We start from the raw sequence: 15240 nt of genomic DNA on the forward strand, positions 1-15240 counted from the left end.
TGCCTAGTAAATACAGCACATTCTAAGGCACTCAATAAATGTTTAGTAAATACTGAATGAAGTTAAATAGGATGTGGTCATTTTCATGGAGCAGGCAGATTTAGATTTCGACTATAAAGTCTCAGGGTTGAATCTTATCCACCAATAACTAGTTACATTAATGAGTTGTTATTAACCTCTTACCTTCAGCATCTTCATCCGTAAAATGGGGGAAATATTTACCCACCTTATACTACTAAATGAAATAATATTTTATATGTATTCTATGTCATTCTTTTAAAAAATCCTTACCCAAGGATATGTTTATTGATTTAGAGAGGAAGAGGGGAGGGAGAGGAACATCAATTGGTGCCTGCCTTATGTGCCCTGACCAGAGATCATCGAACCTGAAACCTAGATATGTGCCCTGACTGGAAATTTGAACTCAAAACCTTTTGGTGGATGGGACAATGCTCCAACCGACTCACCCAGCCAGGGTTGTATTCTATATCATTCTTTAAAATGTTACATAAATACAAGGATTACTCTGTAAGTATTTATATTTTTGGCCTCAGTATTTAACTTGGAGTTTATGTGAAAGTGGAACTAAAACATCTGTTAAAGTGATCAGAGTATGACTTCTAGTTCCTGAAAAATAATGGTAGTCATCTAAATCAGAATCTCTTCAAGCATCCTACAAAAGCTTTCAGATCAATAAGAAAAGCAAATAAAATTACCTGTAGCCCACTTGTGTAGCAAAACTAGAAAACTGAGAGCATTACAATCTGTAATTTATATATAAATGGGAAAATTAACAACTGCAACCATCAAAGCCAGCTTCTGGAGGCCTTGCCCAAGTAAAGAGTCAGGTACACATTGCAAAACACAAGATCAACTTGTGATCTGCCCAAGAAAAATAAATGGACAGAAGACCTGGTAAACACAACAACACTGGTTCCTGGGGAGTTAAAGGAAGGAGATCCAAAGGCTTCTGGTTCAGAAGTTGTTAGTCTAACAAAGAGAGACACACAATGGGGGAGGTATCCTTTGAAGGTTTGGTCATGACAAAAAAAGAGGGAAGTAATTGAAGTTAAAAACCCCAAGATACAAAATACTATAAAATCAGAAAACCAATCACACAACAACCTCCCAAAAGGCATCATTTATTAAAGAAATTTCTCTTCACAGTTCAAAAAATAGAAAATGCTCTTGAACTAAGAATCCAAGTAAGACCTTCTCTACCCTTCCTCCCCCTAATCACTTGGTCATGGAAAATCCTGCATCCTACATATTTCATTAGGGACACACACAAGGACCCAGATATCCACAGAAAGAATTAAAATGCTTCAGCTGATAGAAATATTCCACCAACCACTCTTCGAAAAAATAAGTAACAAAAACTATAACACAAGCTTGGCTGGCATGGCTCAGTGGTTAAGTGTCAACCTATGAACCAGGAGGTCAAGGTTCAATTCCCAGGCAGGGCACATCCCTGGGTTGGGGTCTTGATCCCGTGTGGGGCATGTAGGAGGCAGCCAATCAATGATTCTCTCTCATCATTGATGTTTCTTTCTCTCCCTTTCCCTTCCTCTTTGAAATATTTAAAAAAAAAAAAACAAAAAAAAACCTATAACACTATACTCCAAAATAAGTTAATACAGTTATATAAACTACTGTAAATATTACAGCAATCAGGAATCTCAAATTTAAAACATATTAGTACAGACAAGTAAATATGTAAAAAGAAGTTGGGGGGGGTGAGAAGTTGGGAAAAAAATCATTTCTGAAATGAAAATACAAAGGATGAAGAGATGAAACTTTAAAAAAAATTATAAAAAGTTTAAAACCATTAAAGAGAAAGTTATAGACATAAAAGACAGGCAAAGAAAATCCAACTTTGGTACAACTGGAGTTCTTAAATAAGAAAAACAAAATAATGAGATAAAATTAATACTTTTATTCTGGAGGCTTTAACTCCAGGAAAACTTTCTAAAAATAAAAGAATTGAATTACCTAACCCTGGCCAGTGTCCTCAGTGGTTAGAGTGTTGGCCCAAACACTGAAGGGTTGGGGGTTCAATTCCCAGGTAAAGGGCATGTACCTGGGTTCCAGGTTCCATCCCCCACTGGGGTCAGGGCGAATTTGGGAGGTAATCTATGTTTCTCTCTCTCTCTGCCCCCTTCCACACTCTAAAACTCAATGGAAAAAATGTCCTCTGATGAAGATTAACAAAACAAACAAACAAAAAAAAGGACTTAACTGTCTATACTGAAAGGGTCCTAAATGAACAAAAATACTCAGCCTTAAACATTTCCCCCAAAAATTATCAGACTTTAAGATAATCTATTTTTAGCCTCTGTACAAAAAAGAAAAATTAAGTCATTTACAAAGGAAAAGTAATTAGTCATCACATTTGTTGATAACAAGACAATCATGGAGCAAGGTTTTCAAGAAACTCAAGGAATGAAAGTGATTGCCAAGGATTTTGTATCTAGCCGAGCTGACCTTTGAGTACCAAAACTAAAGGCAAGTACTTTAAACACGCAAGAATGTGAAGAAAACTGTACCCATGTTGAGGAATCTACTAGCTAGCTCATGAGCTTCCTCCAAGTAAGAGATGATTTTGGGAAGTACAACAAAAGGATGGATAGCAAACATTATACATATTTAATTGCAGATCAAAAACTAAAACAAAGATGGAGACACAAGTACAAGGTTAGTATGTATTATCCACTCCACCAAAGGAATAAGAAATGATCATCTTTTGAATAGAATCACCAAGGAAACTGATGATGCAAAACAAAAGAGATCTTGTTAAGTGGAAATGAAAGACAGGGCACTTCAGTATAAGCAAAGACCTGGAAACAAGAAAATTCAAGAACTGTTTTGGGGATATAGATCTAGCATTTGGCTGAAATAAATTTGTAACGTAGAAATTTGAGGGATAAGACTATGAAAGTAGTTTGAAATCAGACCATAAAGATCCTGGAATGGAATGCAATGCTTATCTAAGGAATTTTAGCAAAAGGAAACCATTAGCTGTTTTTTTAGGAGGAGGACTGATACAAGCAGTCTTGTAAGTGGATATATCTGGCTCTAACAAGCATGGAAAAGGTTAGGACAGCCTAGTTTACCAGTCAAAAGACTAATAAATTGACAGACTGCCATAACTAAACAATCCTGTCACCTACACTGAGGCAGTAAACTGTGGTCCATCCTTACCCTAATGATGTACTGTTTACTCAACCTAGAAAGCTTTCCATGTCTCACTTTTTCGACTCACCCTGAATGTACTGTGAATTACACACAAACCTGGGTATCTCTGCATATTTAGGCATAAAAATTAGGTAGTATACCAAAAAGTGTTTCATAACTACACACAATTTGAGAACAAAACTTTATTGTATAATTAGAACATTATAGTAATAGGATATTTGACCAGCTACTGATATTCTCAGGTATGTTCTAAAAAACAAAACAAAACAAAATGACTATATAACTGACTTCTCATCTACACAAAAGAAAATTTTCTCAATTTTCCTAAGAATGGTACAAAACTAGCAACTATTCCAGGTACGCAGAAGTTAGGTTACTGTATACAGCCCATGACTTGGGGCATTAAGGCCTAATTCTTTCCTAGAACCCTGACTTAAAAAGGCTCTAAGCCCTGGCTGGTTTTCTCAGTGGGTAGTGTTGGCCTGGGAACTGAAGGGTACCGGGTTCAATTCTGGTCAAGGGCACATGCCTGGGTTGCGGGATCAATCCCTGGTAGGGGACGTTTAGGAGGCAGCCAATCCATGATTCTCTCTCCCTCTCTCCCTTCCTCTCTGAAATCAGTAAATATATATATATATTTTTAAAAGGCTGTAAAATGAAGTAAAATATTTGCTTACTTTAATAAATTGAGAGAACTGAGTGAAGATCTATTAGAAAAACCCAAACCTCATGTACTACTTTTGATCTCCTGAACTCTGTCATCAAATACTATTTAATCACTTCTATGTGTGCCTATTAAAAGTTTTTCCTAAAAATTGGTTATTTCAATTATTTTGTCTCACCATCCTTTTCAATACCCTACTGCAAAATAACCTTCCCAAACATCCATTTTATGAAATCTCTGCAGAAAACAGAATAAACAATGAAATAAATGTAAAGTCCTGTAATAACACACGAGGGCAGCTTAGAGTTGTACAAAGCGCATGGGCTTCTTTTTTGGCAGCTGGGAGGTACTCAGGCTTTAAGTCATCTGGGTTCACATCCTGGCCACAGAGTCACTGTGTGCCCTGTGAACCAGTTATCTAATATTTCTAAATCCCAGTGTCTATTTAATAAGGAGGTTATACCACTCTCAGTTTGTAAAGTGATATGTGTGAACATCTCAGCGTAATATCTGGCACCGAGAAAGGCTGTCAATACCAATGAACTTCCCAGCATTCCAAATTTTCTTAAATCTTGCTATTCTCCCATCCTTTACTTTTCAACTTCGGTTTGATCTTTAGCCTCAACCAAACATATCTCTTCATTGCTCTAAATAATTCATGCTCATCTTCCACCCTCAGTTTTTTATTATTTTCCTTTCTTGGAATACTGATTTCTCCTACTCACCTAACCAAACTCTATCCAACCTCCATATGATCTGGAAGATTCAGATCCAATTCTTCTATTAAACTTTTTCAATTATACCATTCCATATAGATTTGATTCTTCTTTGAAAAAAATCTAGATGTATTCTGTAATAATTTTTTTTACATTTTATCAAACAATTTTAGAAAATTAGACTAGTAGTAGAAGACTTGTGAAAATGCTATTTTAATTCTGATAGCAATGTAAAAACAGCATTTTTCTACCTTACAGACTATTAAAACCAACTTAAGGAACAGACTGCTAAGTCTTTAAAGAGAAAATATCTGACTGTGTAATATTCATATATTCTTATATTTTGACAAATCCAGTTTTTTGAATTTGGATATACTAGCACAGTACTTAATAAGTGTCCTATAAATAGTAGCTATTTGGTAAATATTTGACTGACTAATCACATGGCATAATTTACATAATTTTCTTCAAGGAACAAAAAAGCCTATCATTACACGCTCATTAATTTTTAGGTCATTTTTATGTAGTAAGAAGGCAAACACTATACTTTCCAATTATATTTGATCAGTGAACTCAGGTTATATCTGTACATAAAGTTAATTTATACACAAAAGAATTAATACAGAATACTCAGATATTTTTTAAATAGAAATAATTCAATTAAGGGGGCTTTTATATGAATGATGAAAAATATAAATGTGTATTGCGTCAAAGCTATTTTCATCTATCAAAGATAATCAGTAAAAAATTGAAAATCATATACATCCTTCAGTAGAGAGTCCAAGATATTTTTTTCTACCTTTGATATATAAATCCAACAGAGATTCAACTTATTTAACATTTTTATAAATCAGTAGCATTAGAAAAGTCATACAGCCATATTAAGAAAACTCACAATTCATTTTACAGTAGTTTCCCCTTATCCAAGGTTTCCCTTTCCACGGTTTCAGTTACCCACCATCGATTGAAGTCCAAATATATTAAATGAAAAATTCCAGAATAAAAATGCATAGGTTTTAAACTGCATGCATTTCTTAGTAGTATGATGAAATCTGACACCATCCCGCTTTGTCCCACCTGGTATACTAATCATCCCCTGTCCAGCATATCCACACTGCATACCCTACCTGTCCGTTAGTCATTTAGGGGCGATCTGGGTTGTCAGGTTGACTGTGCTTGTGTTCAAGTAACCTTTCCTTAATGGTCCCAAAGCACAAGAGTAGTGATCTGGCAATCTAAATATGTGAAGAGAAGCCGCAAAATGCTTCCGTTTAGTGAAAAAGTGAAAGTTCTCAATTTTATAATTAAGAAAAAAAATCACATGCTGAGGTTACCAAGATGTGCAGTAAAAACAAATCTAGCCATGAAATTATGAAGAAAGAAAAAGAAATTTGTGCTAATTTTGCTGACACAAAAGTTACAGCCACAATACAGTGCCTGGTAAGTGCTTAGTTAAGATGGACAAGGCATTACATTTGTGGGTAGAAGAAATGAACAGAAAATGTGTTCCAATTAATGGCTACATTTTATGCCAGAGAGCATTGAGCCGATAGGGGGATTTAAGCAAGGGATCCGCTAAAACGAGTGACACAAAGCCATTTACTGTAAATAGGGATGGTTATATAGATTCAAGAACAGTTTTGTACTGAAAATTTATAAAAATTACTGAAGAGGCTGTGAAAAAGCTGCTGTCACATTTCCAGCAGAGTTAAAGAAGCTGAATAGGGTTTGGTACTATTTGCAGTTTCAGGCATCCACTGAGGATTTTGGAATATAGCCCCCCATGGCCTGCTGTAAATATTTAAAGAACATAAATATGGAGGACAGGTATGATTCCTAGAGGAATATTCCATATAACTTTGAGAGATGATATACTTTTAGTCCTGCACTGTACTTAAGCCAGCACTTCTTAAACTTTTCCATGAACTAGCCCCCCTTGATAAAATACCCTTAAAAAGGCTGAGAGAAGGAACATATATCCCCCTGAATAGAATAAACCCAAACTATGCCACAATTCTAAATTTCTCATGCTTTAGCTTAAAAATTCATGCTATAACAAGATATGCCATATTTATTCTATGGCTTTGCATATCTCCTGACACATAATTCTGTGACCTAGTTTGAGAAGCGCTGACTTAAACCAATGTTATGTCTACTTGAAAATTTTCCTAGATTATGATACTGGGATAATTTCATTTATAATGCCAGGAATAAATAATAATAAAAATTATTTGACATTTGTTGAGTACTTAATTATGTAAAAGGTATTACAATAGGTTTTTTTATAATCTTAAATTTTCAAATGTAAACAGTACTATGCCCACTGTAATGAAGAAAATGAGACAAAAAGAGATTAAATAACTACCCCAAGGAAATACAGCTAACAAGTATTAGCTAATTTATACACAAGCTGTATTGTATCAATCCCATCAACATTTATTTTTACCGAAACCTCTTTCTCTGACCTGTGTTTTTACCTTACTTTTCAAGAATTTAATGGCACTATGAATAACCCAAAGGCAACTGTCTAAAAGAAATTTTTTACCAGTGCTGGAGCTTTAAGAATGATAAAAAATGGATGACGTAGGACTATCTATAATAAAAGCATAAAATGCTATTAGACCAGACAGCCGAACAACGTTCTAGATGTCATTCCGGACGTCCTTCCGGATGAAGCTGCTGTGGTTGGGGGCTGAGGCAGAGGTGGTTAGGGGTGACCAGGCAGGCAGGTGAGCGGTTAGGGGTGATCAGGCAGGCAGGCGAGTGGTTAGGGGAGATCAGCCAGGCAGGCGAGTGGTTAGAGGCGATCAGGCAGGCAGGCAGGCAGAGTGGTTAGGAGTGATCAGGCAGACCAGCGGTTAGGAGCCAGTGGTCCCAGATTGTGAGAGGGATGTCCGACTGCCGGTTTAGGCCTGATCCTGCAGTCGGACACCCCCCCCCCCGAGAGGGTCACAGATTGCAAGAGGGTGCGGGTCTGGCTGAGGAACCCCCTCTCTGTATACGAATTTCATGCACTGGGCCTCTAGTTTATATTAAAAAATAAATCAACATCTAGCCACTAAATTGAGTCAAATCTTAGGTCCAAATAAGACTTGGCATTGCAAATAGGATGTGATGTAAATTTCATACACAAATCCTAGACCAGATCCAAAAGGGCAGCATGGAGTGACAGAACAAGAAACAGAAGTTACTTAGCAAATTCTAAATAACCTCTCATTAGCTTCTGTCACTAGCCAATTACATGTCCTTGAGTAAGTTATTTGCCTAAGACTTACTAGTATGTTCACCTAATGAAGACGATGTGCTAGCAGATTTTAAGTTCCCTTCCATTTATAAGGCTTTATATCTTTTAACTTTTGCTATCTACTCATTTCAATTTATACACCTAAGTTTTCATTACTCTTAGCTAGTACCTTTTATTAGCATACTTTTAAACAATTAGTTTTTCCTTTAATTTACATTTCTTTAAACTCAACTATCAGTCTTGGTTCTTCTTAAAATACTGTCAGTTCTTACTTTTTAACCACTTAATTTTACAATCTGAAAGTACTGACCACAATAAAACTGCCCACTGAAAATTGATGCCTTAACAGTAAGTTTACTCAGAGCTACTGTAAAAATATTTATGAATTCAGAGACTACTTCAGTGTATTTATTCTTTTTTAATCCTCATTTGAGGATATGTTTTTTTAATTGCTTTTAGAAAGTGAGGAAAGGAGTGAGAGAGAAATATCTAAGAACATCTATCAGTTGTCTCCTGTAAACACCTGTACCAGGGATTGATTGAACCTACAACCCAAGTAATGTGTCTTGACCAGGAATTGAACTCACAATCTTTTGGTGCACAGGATGGCGCTTGAACCAACTGAGCCACCTGGCCAGGGCCAGTGTACTTACTTTTTAAAGGCTTTGATGATCTGACACTTAGCCTTAAGACTAAATTATATCATGCTTTGAATTCAAATTCAAATTAGGAGTACATTAGGAGCCATAAACTGTGCTACTAACCATCTTCCACTTTGATTTGCAATCTGCTCTTCTAATTTCTGCAGTTCCGATGTGTAAGCTGTTATTCGAGCATTGCACACCATGAGATTTTTTACTGCATGTAAAATCTGGTCTTTCTGAGTGCTCAGAGAAAGGAGTTTCCATATTCCTTGTCGCATTCGAATTTCTAAATCTATTTTTTCTTGAATACTGCAGTCCTAAAAAAAAAAAAAAAAAGAGAAAGCCCCTTTTAAAAGACAGCAAAAATCCAAATTATAACATTTCTTTTTCCCCTAATACCTGGAAAATGTACCAGATATCATTATAATTTTATACCATATTAGACAAATAACAACATTTTAATGTATAATAATATAAAAATATAGTTATTTAATTGATTTGAGAGGGGGGGGAGAGAGAGAGAGAGAGAGAGAGAGGGAGAGAGAGAGAGAGAGAAATGTTGATTTGTTGTACCACTTATTTATGCATCCATTGGGTGATTCCTGTATATGCCCTGACTGGGGATTGAACCTGCAACCTTGGAATATCAGGACGATGTTCTAACCAACGGAACTACCCAGCCAGGGCAAAAATATAGCTATTTTAAAAAGCTCCTCGCAAAACCTTAATTTATTGCTGTATTAGGAAGTCTTTACAATCTACTGGATAAAGAGAACAGAAAAAAAGGTGAAAACCTTTACATATTCTTACCATGACTGTAGGAGGTTGAATAATGTTTCCCAAAGATTCCTGTCCTCCTGGGACCTCAGAATGTGACCCTATTTGGCTATAGAGTTCTACGTATGTAATTTCTTAAAATGAAGTCATAATGAATTAGTGTGAGCCCTAAATTCAATGACTGGCACCCTCTAGGAATGCCATGTGAAGACACAGAAAGACATACAAAGAGAATTCCATGTGAAGACGGAGGCAAAGATTGAAGTAATGAGACAAACCAAGGATCACCAAAGATTGCTAGCGACTACCAGAAGCTGGAAAAGGCAAGGCAGGATTCTCCCCTAGGGCTTTCAGGGGAAGCATGGCCCTGCGGATACCTTGATTTCAGAACTTTGGCCTCCAGAACTATGAGAGAATAAATTTCTGTTGTGTTTAGCCACAATTCTGGCAATTTATTATGGTAGTCTCAGGAAACTAACACAATAATATAACAACTAATGTGAACAATATAGCACACGTATATATTATATAAGTTGTATTGTGGGATGGCAAGATGTGGTTGACGACACTAAATTAACCAAGGAAACATTTTCTAAAATAGCGGATGCTGAATAAAGAAACGAAGGGTTAGCATCAAGGAGGTAACAGACTACCTGTTATAGTAAGCAATGTAAATAAAATCTCAGAAGCAAGCTAGCAAAAGCACTGTACTTAGAAAATGTCAGAAGTGTTAGCTACCTAGACCAGAGATTTAGAGTATAGTTTTGGATATATTTTAGTTTTAAGAGTCACCATAAAACTACTAATCATTGTAGTTCTGAAAAGTCTTTTATTCCATACAATGATCTTATAATGACCTGACTCTATATACTAGTTCATATGTAACATTAAAATTCTGTAAACTGAAATGTACTGCTCTGATTTAATTTACAGTGGCTTTTTAAAAATTATAAATCATCAGATACTTTATTATACTAAAAACATGTAATAATGCTCCAATATGTCTAGTTTTAAATTAAATTGATCTTCCTGGCTTATGTGGTAAAAAATTAATACTATAATTTACCTTTTAACTAGATCAAAATTTAAATTTTAAAAAGTGAATAGAATCGAGTAACAATAAAGTTCAGTCTTTTCAAAAAGAAAAGCTTAAGTTAGATGAGCAATAGTCTATGAAGATTACCCAAGGAAAAACTGAAGTAAATGACTACTCAGATCAGTCAAATATATTAATCACATGCAGAAAACAGCTCTGTTTAATTACCTCCTGTAATTACATCATGTAATGACCACATAAATATCTTCTTTTGTAGTATAACTCAAAACTGGTATACTATATAAATGCAGTCATTCGCTGGTGCTCCTTCTTTACACATAACTGAACTTCAACAACTCCATTTCATCTTTTTATGACTTATTGGCCACAAAGTAAATTCTTCTTTACCATAATCAGTAATTATTTATGAGGACTATCTATGTAGCCCATATGTCTATAGAAATAAACTCTGGCAGGCTGGTTAATACTGGAAAGTACACATAGGTAGCCACTTGAAGCTGGGATGAATAGCTTCAGCCCACAACTCAAATATAAACAAATACCATCTGCTACCATTAAATTCAATTTTGCTGTTTAAATGCTACAGTGAGGCAGCCCGTTGAACCAGCACAAGAAGTTCATAAAACTGGCTGCACATTAGAATTACCTCAGTCAGAGAGGAAAGCCTTATAAAAAGTACCTAATCTTCTTATGGCCTACCCAAAACAATTAGTGTTTCTGAAGGAGAAGCCTGAGCACACACACCCCCATCCCCCACACCCCTAAGTTCCTCTGGTGACTCACTATACAGCCGGAATGAGAATGACGGCTGGACCACTTGAAATTCCACAGCCACCTATTGCAACAACCTTAAGGAACCAGTAGATGGCCACAGCCACATTAAAGAATCAGTTCAGGCTTCCAGGGTTTCCATCTTGTAAATGAAGACTGTTTTATCTTCATCACTTATTGATAAAGGCTACAAAATTATAGAGGCTTTGGAAATAGTGGAGGGAAAAAAGTAAAGTCAGGGGTGTGTTTTTTAAAGTTCTTATTTTTAAGATTAAATATTCATTAAGGAAATGAAATATATTTAGTAAATATTAATATTAGAACTCTATCCTCTAGGTGTCAGCAAAATATGGCCAGGCTGCTGCCTGTTTTTATAAAGTTGTATTGGAGCTCGGTCACACCCACCCATTTGTAGGGTCTATGGCTTTCAAGCTGTAACAAAAGAGTTGAGTAATTTCAACAAACAGTCTGGCCCACAAAGCTGAAAGTACTTTCTAGCCATCCTTTTACAGAAATAATTTGTTGATCCTGAACCGAGACAAATTAACATACTTAGTAAACTGTGAGTCTACCTCCCCTTCTCTAGGATGCTTGAATATGAATCTGGGAGGGCTATTGGCCAGATTTATTCTCCATGCAACTTCTTTCAGTACACATCTATACTATCTCCCTCTGGTCAAACTATACCTCTAGCCAAGAGAGGCTTTATGGTGTTGAAGGACCTGCCTTTAGCTAATAAGGGGTGCAAAGTATTCCTGGAGTAAGAGGTGATGTCTACTGCTATCCACAATGAAAACATTGATCAAGTAATGAGGGCACCCATTGAGCATTCAATGGTGACGCTTAATGACCTCAAAGAGGAAGAACAAGGATCTAAAAACAATACCGCTGCTTCCTGGACCATAATGGCAGAATCCAGGCTGAGCAGGGCCCAGGACAGAAGCCCGTTTCCCTATATCCGTCCCCCTTTGAAGTGTCTAAATGCAAGTCTCCAGGAAGAAAAGAGAATGGGGTGGGGGACAGGGGAAGTCTTTAATTTTCTGAATAAAGGCTCGCTTGCAATCAAGTCAAACAGAAGCCTATGAAAGTGTCCTGTTCTTGTAAATATTTAGTCAGGCTGATAAAATGGAAAAGGCAATGCTAAAAATGAAAGAGAGAGATGACTTAAAAGTGAAAATCTAGATTATGTGGGAAACAGAAACATACTAAGATTTAAGAGCTAGAATGGCACAAAGGAAGTACAAAGAAAACGGTCTTAGTGTTGGAATTAAGTACTGACTAAAAAAAAAAAAAAAATTAAGTTGGGCTGGTGTACTAATCCAGACAGTAACTATCAGTAACCTAATGGATATAGTAGGTAAACCATATTAGCTAAGAAACCAAGATGACAAAGATTGCAGAAGAATATATACAGTATACATTCCTTCTAAAAGAAATTGTATGTATTTTAAGAATTTTTTACATATGGAATGTAATCTGGAAATTGTAAATAGTGATCATTCTGGGTAATGGAACTGGAGAAAGAATTCTTTTTTTATATATATTTTATTGATTTTTTACAGAGAGGAAGGGAGAGAGATAGAGAGTTAGAAACATCGATGAGAGAGAAACAACGATCAGCTGCCTCCCGCACATCTCCTACTGGGGATGTGCCCGCAACCCAGGTACATGCCCTTGACCGGAATCGAACCTGGGACCCTTCAGTCCACAGGCCGACACTCTATCCACTGAGCCAAACCGGTTACGGCTGGAGAAAGAATTCTTAAATTCATGTTTGTACATACGTTCACTTTTCTGCAATGACTGTATTACTTCTCAAATTTTATTTTTATTAAGATTTTAAAAGCTTAAATATTTGTAAGAAAAGGTGACTGCCCCAATTGCCCAAATAGAACAAAAGATAATAATAATGAAGAGTCACACCTCAAACACATCCCGACTGCCAGGTACTATGCTAAGTACTTTAAAGAAGTTATCAAATTCCAACAACTTTCTGGGACTGGCATATTACCCATTCTACAACTGTGGGAACTGAGCTTTAGAAAAGACAGGTAACTTATTCAAGGCTGCACAACAAGCAGACTTCATTTTTACCTCAATCTGACTCAATAAATCAATATTCTTTGCCAGTGATTTTCAACAGATGTATTGCAAGAATTTTTAAATGGACTTTATTTTTAAATATATTTTTATTGGTTTCAGAGAGGGAGAGGGAGAGAGGGAGAGAGGGAGAGAGGGAGAGAGGGAGGGAGAGAGGGAGAGGGAGAGAGAGAGAGAGAGAGAGAGAGAGAGAGAGAGAGAGAGAGAGAGAGAGAGAGAGAAGGAGAGACATGAGAATCATTTGATCGGCTGCCTCCTGTACACCCCACACTGGGGATTGAGCCTACAATCAGGGCATGAGCCCTGACCTCCTGGTTCAGAGGTCGATGCTCAACCACTAAATAAAATAAGACAACAGCCAACACAAGAGTCACCTGGTATGAATGAATCAAAATGATAACTATTTTTTTGTCAGATGGGCAAAAATTATACTTTTGGGTATGCTGCAGGATTTTAGCAATTAGTTTATGTGTATCATGAGATGAAAAAGGTTAAAAATCACTGTTCTATGCTGTGAGTAGTCATGGGTGACTCCAAGGTTTGAGTAGAGGTGTTTCACGACTGGACCAAAAATTTTGGTCCTATCCCTTCCTATTACGTGACAAGTTTATTAATATCAAGGGAAGTACACCAAATAAAAAGTCAGTGTTAGTCAAGTAGAAATTTTTCTTATATTCCTGCCAGATTGAATCCTATTACTATTTTGCAATTTTTCTCCAAAATCTTGACAGAAGGAATGCTACAGCTCAATTAATTTCCTGTTGCCTAAGTCAAGACAACATTAAGTATTATACCTTCCCACACGTAAATAATCCATGTAGCTAAACTTCTTTCATGACCTTATCCTCTTGTCTGTTTCATATTATTCCTAAATATTACTGCTGCATGCAGCTAAATAAATGCACTTTAACGGCTACACAACACCTCTACAGTCAGTGCAAGAACCTCCATAAATCGCCAATTCACTAGAAATCAAGATTTTTGTTAACAATTAGGATAAAATTACATAATAGGACAGCACAGAAGTACTTTACATCAAAATGTTCGAAATACTTGAAAATGCTGGTAAAAATTACTGACAAAGGCGTTGGACTCTTTGCATAAGGATTCTTAATGTTTTTGCTTTCTTTTTCCCAGTACTACTGAAGCCTTCCTACCAATTTTGTACCTGCTGAGGTTTTTAAGATTCTAGAAAAGATAACAGGTTTCCAAGCAAAGGTTTTGCCAGCTTTCTAAGCAAAGATAACATGTTGGACCATACAAAATTGCTACTATCCTACCAAACCAATTCTGACCTGCAAAACTGGCAATTTTATATGGTTTGACCTACTTCAGAAATAGGTAAAAGAAGGTGGAGATTAAAAATGGAAGTAAAGATCCTCTTTTATTAAAGACCCGAAAGTTGTGGTTTAAGAGTGTTGAAAGGATATCATTTTAATAACTGATTTTGCCAAGAAATAATGTTGGTCTATATTAAGTAAAAAGGTTTCTAACAACACGTTCCCATGGCAAACTAGGAAGCAGATTTCTATCCGATTCAAAAAGAATCGACTCTCAAACCAAGAAAATTGAGAGGCTACAGGGGGCTCCTCCGCCCCGCCCCCCAAGTTTATGTTGTGTGTGGACAGACATCGCTCCAGTCAATGTGCTGCCACCGAACCCCGTGCAATAAGCAGCCCGTGCTCTCCTGGTCTCGGGGGGCTTCTCGGAAATCCAGGGGCTCCCATTCCCCCACGTCACCTACACCTGCGAAGAGACAAGTGTCTGCAACTTGGGGGCGTGGGGGCAGCGGACAGGTGCTCCCGGGAGCGCGCGGCGGGGCCCCCCGCATCACGTCCCCATTCCGAGCCACGTTCCTCCCCCGAGAAACCGGGGGTGGGGGGCGGGAGTGTGTGCAGATTCCCACGCGCCATCAGACCCTCCAAAGCCCGGTCTCCGAAGCCCTCCCCTTTGTTTCTGGCCGCGGCTGAATGGGAGGCGCGGGGTGCGGGCTTCCCCCACGACCAGACACGACGACGGCGCGAGGACCTGAAGCCGGGCCCCCTCCTCACTCACCTGCTGAGCGAGGAGCC

General features: G+C 37.2%; 1 protein-coding gene across 1 annotated transcript in view; it reads right to left on the bottom strand.

The window, feature by feature from the left end:
• The window catches only part of RTKN2 (rhotekin 2), a 60505-nt gene extending 51731 nt beyond the window's left edge, over window positions 1–8774 (bottom strand). Inside the window, exon 1 of the mRNA XM_006759376.2 lies at window positions 8584–8774. Within this exon, the coding sequence (XP_006759439.2) occupies window positions 8584–8741 (158 nt within the window). The 5' untranslated portion in view covers window positions 8742–8774. The remainder of the gene's footprint in view (window positions 1–8583) is intronic.
• Window positions 8775–15240: the final 6466 nt, after the last annotated feature.

The sequence above is a fragment of the Myotis davidii genome, unplaced genomic scaffold (genome assembly GCF_000327345.1).
Source record: "Myotis davidii unplaced genomic scaffold, ASM32734v1 scaffold655, whole genome shotgun sequence".
NCBI classification, from domain to species: Eukaryota; Metazoa; Chordata; class Mammalia; order Chiroptera; family Vespertilionidae; genus Myotis; species Myotis davidii.